Source organism: Herpailurus yagouaroundi, unplaced genomic scaffold (genome assembly GCF_014898765.1).
Source record: "Herpailurus yagouaroundi ecotype Mexico unplaced genomic scaffold, PumYag 180, whole genome shotgun sequence".
Lineage (NCBI taxonomy): Eukaryota > Metazoa > Chordata > Mammalia > Carnivora > Felidae > Herpailurus > Herpailurus yagouaroundi.
Window position 1 is genome coordinate 6,033,390 of NW_024412411.1, and position 15,556 is coordinate 6,048,945.

The 15,556-nt window shown below is 57.7% G+C and overlaps 1 protein-coding gene across 5 annotated transcripts; it reads left to right on the forward strand.

Moving 5' to 3' along the window:
- The first annotated feature begins 19 nt into the window (after window positions 1-19).
- On the forward strand, window positions 20-14,592 carry TSKU (tsukushi, small leucine rich proteoglycan). 5 transcript variants are annotated; one of them, XM_040489432.1, is made up of 3 exons: window positions 81-121; window positions 6,711-7,496; window positions 12,099-14,592. In XM_040489432.1, exon 3 carries the CDS (start codon window positions 12,107-12,109, stop codon window positions 13,178-13,180), a length of 1,074 nt encoding a protein of 357 aa, XP_040345366.1. In that variant the 5' UTR covers window positions 81-121; window positions 6,711-7,496; window positions 12,099-12,106; the 3' UTR covers window positions 13,181-14,592. The 5 variants fall into 5 exon arrangements, with proteins under 5 accessions (XP_040345367.1, XP_040345366.1, XP_040345362.1 ...); XM_040489433.1 differs by lacking the exon at window positions 6,711-7,496 and having other exon boundaries at window positions 20-121; XM_040489428.1 differs by lacking the exons at window positions 81-121; window positions 6,711-7,496 and adding an exon at window positions 909-1,131.
- Window positions 14,593-15,556: the final 964 nt, after the last annotated feature.

A 15,556-nucleotide genomic window follows, 5' to 3' on the forward strand; every position in this document is an offset into this window, starting at 1 on the left:
GGGGGGCGGGGGCCGGGGGGAGGGGGCGGGCCGCGCCGCGCGGAGAAAAGCGCCGGCCGAAGGGCCCGCGGCCGGGCCGCCTGGGTGAGCGCGCCGAGGCGGCTGCGGCGCAGGCTTCCAGGTGGGTGCGGGTCCCGGGTGGAGCGGGAGTCTGCGCTGCGGGAGAAGGTCTGGAGCCCACGACCCCAACCTCGCCGCCCCATCCGGCGAGCAGGCGGGCGGCGCTGGACTCTGGGGGCGGGCCCAGGGCCCCTCAACTTTTCGTGGACCCAGGGCGTCGGCAGCCGCTGCCGGACGCCCCGGCCTCGGCCGGGGTAGGGAGCCCGAACTAAGGGGAGAGGGCTTCCAGGAGACAAAGGCTCTGACCGGGGGCCGGCGCCTCTGGGGTCTTTGTGCGGACACGTGCATCACGCGTTTGTGGGTCTTTGTGGATTTGGATCCGGGGACGTGCATCTGCCTGCGCCTTTGTGTATTTGTGGCTTTGCGTGGCTGTTTGGTGCCTGTGTCCACGTTCTGTGGGCTAGCGTTTGGGTGTGGGTGGGCGCATCGTTGTGTGTCCGCGTACGTGGTCTGTGCCTGTCGACGTGTCTGGGTTGGGTGTCCGTGGAGTGTATGCGCGCCTAGATCCAGACACCGCCCCAGCTCCTCGCTCCCCTGCTGTCCACCGGGGCCCCAGACTTGACTTCAAACTTTTCTCCTGGTTCCTCGGGCAACAGCCCTGGTCCTCCTCCCCCTGCAGCCCGGGCAGGGGCGCTGGCAGCCCTCCCTTCCTTCACCTCCTGGGGTCCTTAGTGCCGCGAGGGGATAGGATGGGGGGGGGGGGATTGGTCAGCCGCGCTAGCGGACTGGCCCGGGGCTGGGAGGAGCGTGCCGGACGCCCCAGTCGAACCAGCTCGGACGAGAGAGGGAAGCGGCCAGTCCTGGGCCCCGGCGGGGGGCTGGAGACAGGAAAGGAGCCGGCAGCTGGGTTTGCCCGCCCTGATCTTCTCGGTGCGAGTGTATGTGACCGAGAGAGACGTGTCTGCTCGGCGGAGAGGCCGGCCCCAGCCCCCGGCTCCGCTTTGAGATCCGCTCTCCGCTGGCGTCCCGCCCCCGGGGGCTGGTGGGGGGACCAGCCCTCCGATCCTGTAGGTGAGGAGGCGACGGCTTCTGGGCTCCTGGGATCCGGGCGCGTCCGTGGCGCCGGCTCCAGTACCCTCAGCTGGCCTGCAGAGAGCAGGAACCGGGCACCTACTGGTTTCCGATGGGACGACCCCGGGCCCACAGTCCGGCTCTGGGCGAGTTGCTCAGCCTCTCGGAGTCACAGTCACCCTGTTGTGAGTGGGGGCGAGGAGCTTGCGGTGGGGATTACCTGCGCCGCTGGAACCCGCCTGAGAGCCTGCCGCCCACACTTGGCCGGGGCGAGGAGGTGACTCAGGAACTCTTCTCCCATCCTTCCTCCCTGCCTGCTCTACCCTTCAGAGAAGTCCAGACTTGCGGAGCCTAGGTCTGATAGTGAGGGAGGGCTCAGGGGTGGGACTCTGCTGGGCCTTTGATCCTGAGTGGGAAGATAGTAGCCCTTACACTTTCACTCCCCTGCCCCCCTCATCCCCTACCCTGCACCAGTCTTTAACCTAGAATTTTACCAGATGCTGCAGATGTGAAGGAGGGCCACGAGCCACTCACATAGGAAGGAGGCTACCATGGGCTCTATCCGTTCCCCTAATGGGCTTCAGTTTACCTTCTGGAAAGGAAGGTGTTGACTTCTCCCCCCCCCCTTGCTGTTGTTGCTGACTGGTTGAGACCCCAGAACCTGGGGACACTTTGATGTTTAACACACACCTCCATTCTGACTTGAGAAGTTCCCAGGCACTAATTTGCTGTGTTGAATGAGGGGGAGGAGAGGTGTCTTTGAAGTTAGGGAGGGATGAAGTGAGGGGGGCCTGGAGCCCCTGCAGCCCTGGAAGGGAAGGCTGGAACTCGGCAGCCAGGGGAAGCCAGGGAATATGTCCAGGAAGCAGGAAGTGTCTCCCACTGAGGAACACCACTGCATGGCTCTGTGTTTTCTGATAACACAGACAGAGGTGGTCAGCATTGTGGACCAACAGATGCAAGGTGTGTGTTTGGGGGGTGGGAATTGGACTTCAGCAGGAAGGGAAGGCAGGGGCCAAAGATGAGGGCCTTGAATGCCAGGCTTAGGAGCTGGAATTTGAACCTGTAGGCGGTAGAGAGCTGCCGGAGGGTTTAAGCAGGCATAATAGAGTGGGATTGGTAATTCCAAGGAAACTTCCTCTGGTTTGTGGGTGGTGTTGGAGACTGGGAGACCAGTCTGCAGGCAGAGTTAGTCAAGAACCTAGATTTTACCCCCACTCCATTGCTTCCTAGCCCTGTGGCCTCGGGCAGGTAACTTTACCTCTGGTTCTTAGTCTCCTCATCCTTCAAATGTGAATGGTAGTAATTCCCGTCTCACTGATCTGTTGTGTCAAGTGGCATAATGAATTACATGTGCTAACAAAATGACACGAGGTTTGTAGTCTGCCTTACATTGTTGGATTGCACTGACAACAGAAGGCAGAGACAGCATCGACTGTGGTCCTAAACCTGATTTCACCACTTGGCGGGGCCCTCAGTCTCCTGGAAGCTTGAGCCAATTGTTGCCCTCACCAAGCAGGAGGAAGCTCTCTCTCATCTGCTCTATCCCCTTTCACCTGGCCAGGCCCCACACGGGAGACGAGCTGGACACAGATACGAAGATGGCCACAGACCACAAAGTGGGCAGGAGCTGCCCAGGGGCCATAGGAGCTTAGGAGGACCGCGACCTTTTGTTGGATGAGGGGCAGATTAGGCCTCACAGAGAAGGTGGCTTTTGACTTGAATGTGTGCATTTGCGTGGTAGACAAAGAAAAGAAGGACATCTCTGTCATCTTCATCACAGAGGACAACCTGTGCAAAGGTGTGGGGCCCTAGAAGCAAGATAGGCTTCTAGCGTGGCAAGCTCTCTTTGTGGGAGGGGTTTTAAGTGGGAGGGGTTTTATTTTTTTTTTAATTTTTTTTTTTTAACATTTTATTTATTTTTGAGACAGAGAGACAGAGCATGAACGGGGGAGGGGCAGAGAGAGAGGGAGACACAGAATCGGGAGCAGGCTCCAGGCTCTGAGCCATCAGCCCAGAGCCCGATGTGGGGCTCGAACTCAGGGACCGCGAGATCGTGACCTGAGCTGAAGTCGGACGCTTAACCGACTGAGCCACCCAGGCGCCCCCATAAGTGGGAGGGGTTTTAAGTGGGAGGGGTGGTGAGGGCCGATTCTTCTGTTGGGACTGTACTCTGACGCCCAGCAGGGCTGACAGTTGGAGGCAGGGGGCCGGGAACAAGGCTGCTGTAGCAGTCCAAGTCATGAGGCCTGCTGAGCCCGACCTGGGCAAGGGGAGGTAACTGCCTGGCTTGGGGGGATGAGAGAGGGGAAGATAGTGACCCACCTACCCAGGCATAGCGCGGATTCTCCTTCTGTCCTCATTCCGCCACATGTGCGCCACAACTGTTTCAGCCTGCTTTGGCTCCTGCCACCTTTCCAAACCCCCTTCCCAATTCCCAGATAGATCCTGCCCAGCACTAGTGGCCCTGGTAGGGCCCTGGATGGTGCACTGGAAGAGAATCCAAGGCTTGAGGATGCATTTTGGATTCTTCTCTAAACCCTGCCACTGCCTCGCTTTCAGATCAGCTGGTGTCGAAGCTCCTTTTTCTTTCCTGGCCCCTGCAAGGTGTCACTGGGGGCAGGAACCCACACACAGTGAGCACCAAAGCGTGCCAGGCCCGAGGCTGAGTTTTCATTTTACCTTGTGTAATCATCCCAGTGACCTGCTGGGAGCAATACTAGAATTCTCAAGCATGTTACAGATGAAAGCTCAGACTCAGGTGAGGGCACGTGCAAGCCTCCTAGCGGGAGAGGCCCTCTGGGGTTGGAGCCCGGTCTACCTGGCTGCAAAACCCATTCCTCTGCCCCATACTGCCTCCTCGTGTGTCCCCACATTCTGCGTTACACCGAAGGGAACTTGGCAAGCTTCAGGAAGAAGATACGCTGCCTGGCGAAAATAGTATGGGGAGCCTGGCCCATCTCTCTGTAGATCGTCCTCCTTAGGCAAGGTTGCTGGGCCTCCAGGGCCTACCTTCACCGGGGATAATGTCACCGAGGAGGCCAGGCACTGGGTGTCAGAGTTCCTGGATCCTGAGTCCCTGTCTTCACGGGCTGTGTGACTCTGGACAGATCACCAAACGTCTCTGGGTCTCTTTACGCAACTGCAGGATAGACACAGCGCTGTCTAACCTGCTGATCTTACAGAGGGCCTGAACAGCTAATAGTTGAGGCATTGGAAAGGTTGAGAGGTACCGCATTGGAAAGGTTGAGAGGTACCGTTTGGGGAAATAATAGTATTCTACATGCCTGGTATATCTTCATATAATACCGGCTCTGTGCCAGCTCCAGCGCTTCCTTAGCTCCAAGGACATAAAAATCAACCTGATCCCATCCCTACTCTCAGGAAGACAGAAAGGTAAACGTAATTAGAGTCCAGCACGATCGGCTCTAGCCGTCACCCACACGGGCCCATTTGGAAGTAGAGTCACAGTGGCCTAAGGAAGGGTTTGGAGCTCAGACATCTGGATTCGAGACCTGGATCTTATACCACCCAGCGGAACAGTGTCATCTCTTTGTCTGCAAAATAGGGACAGTAATCCCTACCTGCGGCCAAGGACGGTGATGAGGCCGAAGTGAGACGGTGACGTAGAAGTGTGTGGTGAGCTGACGTGTTTGTACAGATGTGCGGCATTAGCGATCGTGTCGGGAGAGCCAGCCCTCAAGGCTCTGGGAGTTTGGCCCTGAAATTCTTTTTGCCTTGCGTTTCCAGAGCTGACGAAGTGGCGGGGGTGGGGGAGGGGTGGGCAGGATGCTAATGGAATTTCCACCTGGGGATTTCGTTGGCATCATCTCAAGTGCGCTCATGGCAAAGGGAGCCCGGTGGGAGGCAGCTCAACATTGAGCAGCTGGTGGAGGCAAAAGTCTGCCTCAGGTGGGTGTTGGGGCCCTGGTCCAACCGAAGGTTCAGCCTCCTCCCCACCTCATCCCTGTGCCAGGAGCTCCCTCTTGCAGGTGTGGTGAGGAGTCTGGCAAATCTTGGGGCCAGAAATGCTGTGGTGCAGAACCAGGGGTAGGCACGTGGGGCCAGGACGGCCCAAGCTAGAACCCCTAGCTCTACACAGGTCTCAGGGGAGGAGGGGAAGAGGGTTTGGGGCCTGGCCAGCCGATACCAGCGCACTGACCCAAGAACATTTGTACAACCGGTCACAGACGTGCCAGGTGCCTGGCGCTGCACTGGGGACTTGGGTAGGGGGGAACGTAAAGGAGAATAACATGGTCATTGCCTTCTGGAATCTCAATACATCATCACCATCACCGTCTACCGTGCACTGGGGCACTTAGCATGAGGCAGACATTGAGCCAAATGTTTCACACGCCGTCCCTTAATGCTTTTACCAACCCTCTGTTGTTCTCCCTATTGGGGACACGGAGACTCAACCAGGCGAGTAGGTACAGGGCTGGACTTTCACCTGGGTCTGAATCCCACAGTTGATCCTGAATTGCTGGGCCGTCCACTCACCCGACAGTATTTGCCATGCCTGCCAGGCCTGGCTCTGACCCCGGTGGAGGTCTGGGGGGAAGGGATAAACAGGTGACGATGTCAGAGTCAGGGTCCCAAGCTGGCTGCACTTCCAGTCGGGAGATGGGCAGGTGAAGAACGGTAGAGAACGTAGTCCGTGTGCAGCCGGATGGACGATGTGAGAGGCCCGGGGAGGGAGAGGTGGCCCGGGGGCCCCAGCGGACAGAACAGGCTTTGTTCCACTGGCGGGGCCAGGGCAGGCCAGGTGGGTGTGGGTGCGGGTGCAGCTGGCAGCGGTGAGGCATCGAGACCCAGGTCCTGCTCTGCCATTTCCTTGTTGTCACTGGCCACTCTGGGCCTCCGTTACCCGTGCGTTATCGTGGGGGACCCTCCAGTTCCCCAGCCCTGAGTTCTCTGAATTTGAGGAAGCGTGACAGGGCCGGGAGTTGTCCAGAGGTCACTACCGTGGGTTTGGATCAAGATGGGGGCTCAGCTAGGGGAGGGAGGACGGTGGGGACAGCTGACAGATGCCCTGTGCCAGGGAGAACTGGATTTCTGCGGGTACAAGTAGAAGTTGGGAGGTTTTTGGGAAGGGGAGTGATGTGGGCAAAGCTGTTCTGGAGGGTCTCCTACCAGGGAGACCTACCTGGAGTCTGTTAGTAAATAGCCACACTGCTTAGTCTTTTGACCTCACAGGGCCATCAGCAGACTTTCCTAGTGTCACAGTGGGTGCACCAAGGAGTAACTCCTGGCCCCTGCTGTGTCCCCTGAACCCAGAGTGGGGAGTTTCTTTTTTTTTTTTTTAATTTTTTAATGTTTATTTATTTTTGAGAGACAGAGAGAGGCAGCATGAGTGGGGGAGGGGCAGAGAGAGAGGGAGACCCAGACCAAGGAGCAGGCTCCAGGCTCTGAGCCGTCGGCACAGAGCCCGAGGCGGGGTTCAAACTCACAAGCCATGAGATCATGATCTGAGCCGGCTCAACTGCTCAACCGACTGAGCCACCCAGGTGCCCCCAGAGTGGGTAGTTTCTAACCCCTCGTGTTCTGTAAGCTGGCTGACCAGTGTCTTTGATCCGCAGGTCGGGGTTTGGAAAAGAAGTGATACATGTTGGGCCAAAGATCCCTTTCCTCCCTCAGCTTCAATGGTGGCCCCCTGTCCACCTCTCCCTTTCTCCCCAGGGTAGATCACAGGTCCCAAGAGGGAGACAGAGTTCATACTGTTACACAGATGAGAAAACCAAGGCTCAAAGAAATAATGAAAACCATGAGGGTCACACAGGGAGTGGCAGACCTTGGCACTAGAGGCCTGGTCTTCTGGGTCCAAGACAAGCGTTAGTGATCTTGTTCTGAGTTGGTCTCCCGTCCCCACGGCTGGTCTGTAAGCCTCATGAGGACAGGGGCCCTGGTACCCCCAACCCCCACCCAACATATACCTCACATGGCCTTGCACAGCACACCCTGCACTTCGTAGAGATTTAGTAAATGCTCCTGATAAGTTCTGGACTCCTGAAAGGCTAGAGCTGCACTGTCTAGACTCAGCCTCTTACTGTGAAGCTAGAGAAGCTGAGGCCCAGAGAGGAGACGGGACCTGTCCGCAGAGGGAACAGGCCAGGCAGAGCAGGGATTAAGGCGGGCGCCCCTGACTGTCCTCCAGGGTCTGTCTTGTCACCATGCACAGTTGTCCTCCCCTTCAGCCCCAGAGAGTGGTGAGAGGGATGGGGAGGGGCCTTGGCGGCCCTCTCTGGGGGCCCCTTCTACCGTGTAACCTAGGAGAGGCATCCACTGTTCATCTGTCAAGTCCTGGCCCTGTGGTCTCTGATCCTCACAGCAACCCCTCGAGGAAGGGCTTGCTGTCTCCATCTTCGGTGAGAAAACGGGCTCAGGGAGAGGGAGTCGCTTCCCAGAGTTGCCCAGTTTGGCATGTGACTGCTTCCCAGTGTTGCAGCTCCTTCAAATCAGGGAACTGATCCCAGAATGCCAGTTTTTGTCTTCAGCCCCAACTCTGATCAGTGGGTAGAGGCCTCCTGGAGCACCGTGTCAGGAATAGCTCGGAGGCCCTGTGCAGGGCCCCAGGAAGTGGTACTGTGATTGATTCGTGACCTCTGCAGTGGATAGGGCTATAGGTAAGATCAAAAGGCACCACCTTTCCATTATGTGGCCTCCACCCCCAGGGGCCCCATTTCTCTATAGGAACGTTCGACTTCGCCTTCACAGTCCCCTCTGAGGCTGATAAGGACCATCATTTCCATCCCAGACTCATAGTCTAAGGAACTGGTCCAGAGATGTAAAATGACTTGCCTGGTTCACCCTGCAAATGAGTGTCCAAGGTTTCTGGCTGTGAAGGCCTTCTCTGCCCACGACACTGAGGCTGGTGGTTTTTGTCAAGGGGAACTCCCATTACTCATCCCTTCCCAGAGCCAGCAGCGCTGTTGAGAAACTCGGGCCTCCCAGGAAAGAATCGCTCTTCCAGAGGGTGCCGATAAGAGCTTGGACACGTCTGATACGTGTGTGCCGAAGCAAGGAAGAAGAGAGATGGGGCAGCCCCCGCCCTCCGCTGGTGCCCACGCACCTGCTCCCTGTCTGTGGAGGAAGGCGGGGGAGCCCACACTGCATTCTCCCCATGTGCTAGGAAGGCTGCCAGGTGCCGCCCTGCCATCGTTTCATTTCGTCCCCATGATAGTCCCGGGAGGTGGCTATTGATATCTCCATTTTACAGATGAGGAGACTGAGGCTCAGAGATAGTGGCTACACAAGATCAGAGAAAGCAGAGATGGCCACGGGGCACTCTTTCAGGAGGCTTTGTTACTATGTTTGCCAGTGTGTTGCACGCATTTTTTTACCGTAAGAGAGGAAATAGGAGTAGAAAAGGAGATTAAGCCATGCTTAAATCACTCAACGGTTCTACCATCTAAAGAGAAACTACTGTTGTATGGATAGATTTTCTTCTAGACTTTCCAAAATTAGGATCTGGGTGGTGGTGGTTGTTTTTAATGCATAGTTATCATTTTCCTAGACATGCAATTTATCCTTACGATACCTAGCATTATGGCATCAGCCCCCTCTGTGAAGCCGCAGGCTTTTCTGAACATGACTTTTATGACTTTGTAAGATCCCCAGGGGACTTCCTGAGTCTCAGCAGCCATCCTGAGCGGGCTGGGAAGCCCTAGGCCTGGAATGAGCAGACCAGAGCCTGAACGCCACCTCCTCATGGGGAATCCGTGGACAAGTCACTGCACACTGGGTCACAGCCGCCTCATCACTAAAGTGCCAGATTTCATGCCCTGCTCTGCCGCCCTCATGGCATCAAACGAGCAGAGGCCTTTTGTAAACTCTAGAGAGCTGTGCCCCTGGCAGGAATTGTCCTTATCTTCCCTCGGTCTCCTTCTGAGAAAGTTCTGCCTTCCCCCTGGCCCCTGAGCCTTTTGCTAAGGGCTTAGAGCAATAGTGGCAGACCCTAGCATCTCCGAGACATGCATACATAAGGCATCCCTCCCAGAGGGGACATCTCCTCAGAGCAGGACAAGGGCACTGACCCTCAAAGACCACCAACCCACACACCTCTGCCTTTGCCCCCTTCTGGGTCCACGTTGTAAGGCATCTCAGGGGTTTCTCCCTTCTTTCAACCTCCTAGGAGACCTCTGAGAGGCCTCTGGGCTCTCCTGTGACCTCATGAAAGCGCAGAACCACTGAGTGGCAGCCAGAGGTGGCCTTACAACTCTCGCCACTTAGCTCTTCTTTTCTCAGCTAATACAGAAGTGCGTGTTCCACTTGAACCAAACCAGTTATAAGGTCACCGAGGCCTGAATTCAGTTCCAGGCTCTGTCCCCTTCCCTTTCGCGTCCTCGGTTTACTCTAAAATGGACACAAGATGCTGACCTCCTGGAGTGACCGCAGATGTGGGAGAGAATGTGAGTCCGGCACTAGCCCATAATGGGGACAGGCCCCGACTGTCCCCGTCAGCACTTTCCACTGCCAGTGTGAGGCCCGGAGCAGTGGCCCCTGTGCAGGGCTGAGCGCAGACCTTGTCTGGGCTGCCCTGGGAGCACTGGCAAGCACAGTCATCCAGGTGGGTCTCGATCTGTGCTCCTGCTCCCTTTACGTCTCCTGTTGTGTCTCCAGCGGCCCAGGAATGACCACCTTGCATTCGTGCACAGCTCTTCACAGTTTGCATTGCACTTTGGTGGGAGTTGAATCACCTGACCTGAGGAGGGCAGGGCAGGGCAGGGATTATTGCCTGTGGTACAGAGGAGAGGCTAAGGCCCGGGGAGGGCAGTAAGAGGCCCCTGCTCTGGAGGGAAGGTTTGGGCTGTGTCTGGGCTGCCGGTTACATAAGCAGGAGCTCACGAGGGGCCATCTGGCATTTAATAGGCACATTGTATAATCACCTTGGGGAACCAAAGCGCAATCTCAGGGCCATTGTGTGTGTGTGTGTGTGTGTGTGTGTGTGTGATGTTTGTTTAAACCCCAGGAAGGGTGGGTATGGACAAATAGGCTTGGCAGGGAAGGTGGGGCTCTGAGTGGTAATGAACCCCTGTGGTGAGAAGCTCACCCAACAGAACAAAGGGGACCTGGAGCAACTCAATATTTTCCTTTTGGTTCTAGACAACTGGAACACTCTGTCCTGCCTCAGTTGGGACAAAGTCCAGGATGCACCTGGGCCGGGTTTAATCCTCAAATTGGCCTCTACAAAAGAAAGGGGTGGGAGAGGAGAGGCCCACAGAGGGGGGCGGAGAGAAGAGCCCCACTTCTCGCTGTCCCTGTGCAGAGCCAGAGTGTGGATCAAATGGCAGCCCCTTTAAAGTTTCATGTAGGGCTAGTAATGCTATCCTGCTTCTCCCTCCCCTCTACCCCCACCCTGAAGGCCAGTAGGGGCAGGTGGGGAAGGGGAGACTGGGCAGGGGGGCAGAGCAGGGCCACGCCAGGTGAAGAGACCTGCTGGGGTGAGGCAGGGTGCCTTCTGTCTCCCAGGTGGAGTGGTCACTGTGTGGCAGGAGGGGGGGAAACCACAGACTGTCCGGTTAGAGGCCTTCATTACTCAACCTTCTCTCTCATCCCCCTGTGAGCCCCTCCCCCAGCACCTCTGTCCATGGAGCTACGGTGGGTGTGAGCTCAGGCTCTGGGTCACACAGATGTGCGTGGGTGTGAGGAATGAAGGTGACAACACACATGCAGGTCTGGCGTCGCTGGCAGCTGCTGTTAGAATCGTACAGGGAGGGAAACCGAGGCCAGGGGAGGGTAGTGGCTTGCGTCATGGCAAGTGGCAGTGGGAAGAGCGCCTCGTGGGCCTGTCTCCACTGGCCACCTGACCAGCCCTGCTTGAGGCAGCAGATGAAAATAGCAGAATTGGGGCTGAGCAGGCGTGGGTTCTCATCCTGCCCTGCTTTTTACTAGTTTGGGATAAAACCCAGGTCCTCTCTGAGCCTCTAGTCCTTCTTCCATATGAGGGAGTCAGCCCAGCTGCCTGCCCTGGGTTAAAGAAAGGGCCAAAGAGGCATAACAGCTGTATCAGCTTTGGGTAGGGAGGGACGGGGGGGGTGGTGGGGAAGGGGCTTGGGACAAGTGTCCCCAGAGCCCACCTGGAAGTCTAGACACAGGGTCCCCAATTGGAATGAACTATGCTGCTTCTAGAGGACAGGCCAGGGAGAGGGCTTAGGACTGTGGACTCAGCTATTGTTACCCACAAGAGGGGTAAGGTGGGTAGTCAATGCAGGTCCCCCTTACAGGGCGAGACCTCCGTCTGAGCGGATGGAGTATGGGTCTCAGTCGCGGTTCCAGCCACTGCCAAAGCACGACAGTGAGTCATGCCTCCCCTGTACTCCATCTAGTTCCATCCCCCTTACGTGTGGCCATGCATAGCTTTCTGAACCTTTACATTCTCAGTTCTGTCTTGGTGAAGTAGCTGCCTTGCGGTGTCTGTAATTGTGAAGGTTAAGTGGGGCCAGGCCGTGATGGCGGGTAGCGTAACAGCCAGCTCATGGCGCACGCTCAGAGCATCCTGACCCCTCCTCAGCAGGGCCTAGGGCAAGACCAGCCCATGGACCCTCGCCCATCAGAGCCGGAGGGGCCAGACCCACCTAGTCCAGGGGGTTTCCGGCAGGGTTCCTCAACATCCTACGGCAGGACTGGTAAGGAGGCCTGGAAAATTCCAAGTCCCCACCCTCATGTCAGCCAGAACATGCCCATTTTCCTCTGCTAATCTTTTTCTAAGAAAGCCTTCTGCTGCTTTCGGTTTACAATCCACCCACCTGGCCTTTTATCACACAGATGGAGAGACTGAGGCCAGAGAGGAATGGGGACCCGGAATTATATGAGGAAGGGTGTTCGGGGAAAGCGTCCTGGGAGGACAGGACTGGTGGTGGCAACTTCCAGCTGGGCCTAGATATGCTGGCTCGTGTCTTACGTGGTAGGCCAGAACCACCTGGTGTGGGGTGCCTGCTGCCGTCCCTCACCTGTGGCTCTCCTTCCAGCCCCCACCATGCCGTGGCCCCTGCTGCTGCTCCCACTGCTGCTGCTGGCCGTGAGCGGGGCCCAGACGACCCGGCCATGCTTCCCCGGATGCCAGTGTGAGGTGGAGACCTTCGGCCTCTTCGACAGCTTCAGCCTGACACGCGTGGACTGCAGCGGCCTGGGCCCCCACATCGTGCCCGTGCCCATCCCTCTGGACACAGCCCACTTGGACCTGTCCTCCAACCGGCTGGAGACCGTGAACGAGTCGGTGCTGGCAGGGCCGGGCTATACCACGCTGGCAGGCCTGGATCTCAGCCACAACCTGCTCGCCAGCATCTCGCCCACCGCCTTCTCCCGCCTTCGCTACCTGGAGTCGCTCGACATCAGCCACAATGGCCTGGCAGCTCTGCCGGCAGAGAGCTTCACCAGCTCGCCCCTGAGCGACGTGAACCTCAGCCACAACCGGCTCCGAGAGGTCTCGGTGTCTGCCTTCACGACCCACAGCCCGGGCCGGGCGCTGCACGTGGACCTCTCCCACAACCTCATCCACCGCCTGGTGCCCCACCCTGCAGGGGCCAGCCTGCCCGCACCCGCCATTCAGAGCCTGAACCTGGCCTGGAACCGGCTCCGCACCGTACCCGACCTCCGGGACTTGCCCCTGCGCTACCTGAGCCTGGATGGCAACCCGCTGGCTGCCGTTGGCCCGGGTGCCTTCAGGGGGCTGGCAGGCCTCACGCATCTGTCACTGGGCAGCCTGCAGGGGCTCGCCCAGCTGGCGCCCCATGGCTTCCGTGAGTTGCAAGGCTTGCAGGTCCTGGACCTTTCAGGCAACCCCAAGCTCAAGTGGGCGGGAGCTGAGGTATTCTCGGGCCTGGGCTCCCTGCAGGAGCTGGACCTGTCAGGCACGGGCCTGGTGCCTCTGCCTGAGATGCTGCTCGTCCACCTGCCAGCACTGCAGAGCATCAGCGTGGGCCAGGGCGTGCGGTGCCGGCGGCTAGTGCGGGAGGGCGCCTATCCTCGGCAGCCTGTCTCTAGCCCCAAGGTGGCCCTGCACTGCGTAGACCCCCGGGAAAGGGCTGCGGAGAGCCCCACCGCTTTGTGACAAACGGTGTGGCCCGGGGCCGTCTGACACACCGCTGCCCTGGGCTTCCTCAGGGCCTGGGTAATTTATATTTTCATGTGCCAATGCCAGGGGGCACCCTGCAGGCCTCTGTAGCAGCGCGGAAGAGAGCTGTGGACCTAGGGAGAGCTTTGGGGCTGGGGCCGACACCCAGGAGCAAAGTCTGGCCCCTCTGTCTGTGTTGCTCCCCAGACCATAAGTAGAAGGTCTTAGATGCCAAACCCAGACGGCAGTCCCCTGCCGTCCTTCCCCGTTTGTCCCCAAAGTGCCTTCCTTCAGGCCTGGGCCAACCTGACCTGTGACAGGGGGAGGGTGGAAGGGCGATGCTGCTGCAGAAAAGAGGTCAGGCCCACGGCTGAGCATCCCCTTGGGCCCACGGTCCAGTCACTCAGGGGCGTGAGTTTCTTTTATGAGGTAGCCCCCGCTTTGCCCTGGGCCCATGAGGCCCACCTCATCCTTTTCTTTTCCTCTAGAACGCTGGGTAGAACCTTAGTCATAGAAGGGACTAGAGAAAAAAATCAAGTGCACCTCCTCATGTGACAGGTGGGGGGACACTGAGGTCCAGAGAGGGCAAATGGCTAATCTAAGGCACTAGAGCCATGGAGACGTAACCGGCCCCAGCATCCTGCCTCCCAGCGAGGCCTTTTGCACTTTTCTGTCTTCTCTAAATCATGCCCTCTGTCCCCTTCCTGGGCTCCCCCATCCTGCCATTTGTACCCTTTCCCTGTCGTCCCCAGGACAGGCAAGGGCCTCCGAGGTGGGACTCGGACCCGAGACCAGCTGTATGGCACAGGTTAAGTGAGTTCACCTCAGAGCCTCTGGAAGCTTCAGGCATGCCAGTCCCAGCCCTACCAGTTTCCCACTCTGCAGTGGGGTCCTCCAGCGTTGAGACTGGAAATTCGTCCATTGACCCCTGCGGTACTGCCTCGAAGTGCAAGGAGTTGATGCAGTCCTGGAGCCCCAAGGGGCCTCCTGGACTCGGTCCCCACTGGCCCTGAGCCCAACAGCCTCTCTCACCCATCTTTGGGCAGGAGGCAGGTACCCCCATCAATGTTTATGCTCTCAGCTTCCCAGCCCTGGGCTCTTTCCTTTGTATTTGTTCTATAAAAGTTGTTGCCTTTGTAATGGACTGTTACTTCAACCACCCCTCCCCCCCACCCCTGCCGGCAGGGGATGGAAACGTGTCATTTGTAAAAGAAGAAAAACATTGCATTTGTTCACTTTTGTAATACTGTGTCCTGGGGGTGTGCTGAGAGAGGAGGTGTTGGGTGGAAGCGATTGGGCATCAGGGGTCCCAAGGAGCCACCCACAGGACAAGGAGAGCTCTGTCCTCCCCCACTTAGCCCCACCCTACACCTAACTGATCCTTGACTTAATAAACACTATAAAAAGTCCATCTTTCCATCCTTGGACTAGCACCCTCCAACATGCTCTGGGCAGCCTGTTGTCCCGGAAAAGCCCTCTCGCAGGATTTGAAGAGTGAGCTGACCTGAGGGAGGGAGTTACTCGGGGGCGGGGGGGGGGGGGGGGGGGGTAACTGAAAGGAGTCGTTCCTTTCCCTGTGGCTTGCACCCCGTCCACCCTTCTCTCCCCTCTCCCTGCTGCCCCAACTCCATGAACTTGGCAGGCCCTCCCACACCTCTGCTTTTGCTCAGGCTCTTCCTCTGGGGCCTTGCCCTCCCCCCACCCCCCACATCCCTGCCTCAGCTCCTTCCCACCCTAATAGCGCCAGTTCCGGCCTCACCTCAGAAGCTTTCCCTAAGACCCCCTCCCCTCCCTCCTCTGAGCTGCTGCAGTATTTTGTGACTTCTTGGCACTTTGCCTGCTGTGGTACCCTAAATCCTGTTTGCACACTTCCAGTCGCAGGGAACTCCCTTCCAGTTCATCTGAATGGTTCTGCTGTCTGTAAGTTATTCCTTCTCACTGGCCAAGGTCTGCGGGAACATCCATCACCATCATCACCAACAATGACCAGTTTTTTCTGATACCTACTCTGCCAAGGGAATCTTGTTCTTGGGGTGTGAGTGGGAAGGACACACAGAAGACACCTGAGTGGCAGGTAGCTGTGAGAGCCTGCCGGGGCAGGGTTAGGAGGGCTTCCTGGAGGAGGCCGGTCCACAGAGCTGAGAAGAACAAATGGACCTGGACAGAAGAGGATGGCACCTAGGAGGAGGGAGTCACAGGTGAGGTATGGCACAGAACCTAGAACATTCAGGCTACTGGGCAGCTTGCCCATCATGCCACTTAGGCCCCCCAGGCTTGGGCTCCAGGAGCTGGAGGCTGGCACCCATCAGTCAATATGGTCATAGATAACAGTTCTCAGATTGGTTCTCCACCCTTCTCTCATCTCCTGGGATA

Bases quoted from the DNA above. Each gene is read 5' to 3' on its own strand.
- TSKU (XM_040489429.1), top strand. From the start codon at position 11,606: ATGGCGCACGCTCAGAGCATCCTGACCCCTCCTCAGCAGGGCCTAGGG. The intron at 11,757-12,098 runs GTAAGGAGGCCT...CTCTCCTTCCAG, and splicing joins AACATCCTACGGCAGGACTG to CCCCCACCATGCCGTGGCCC.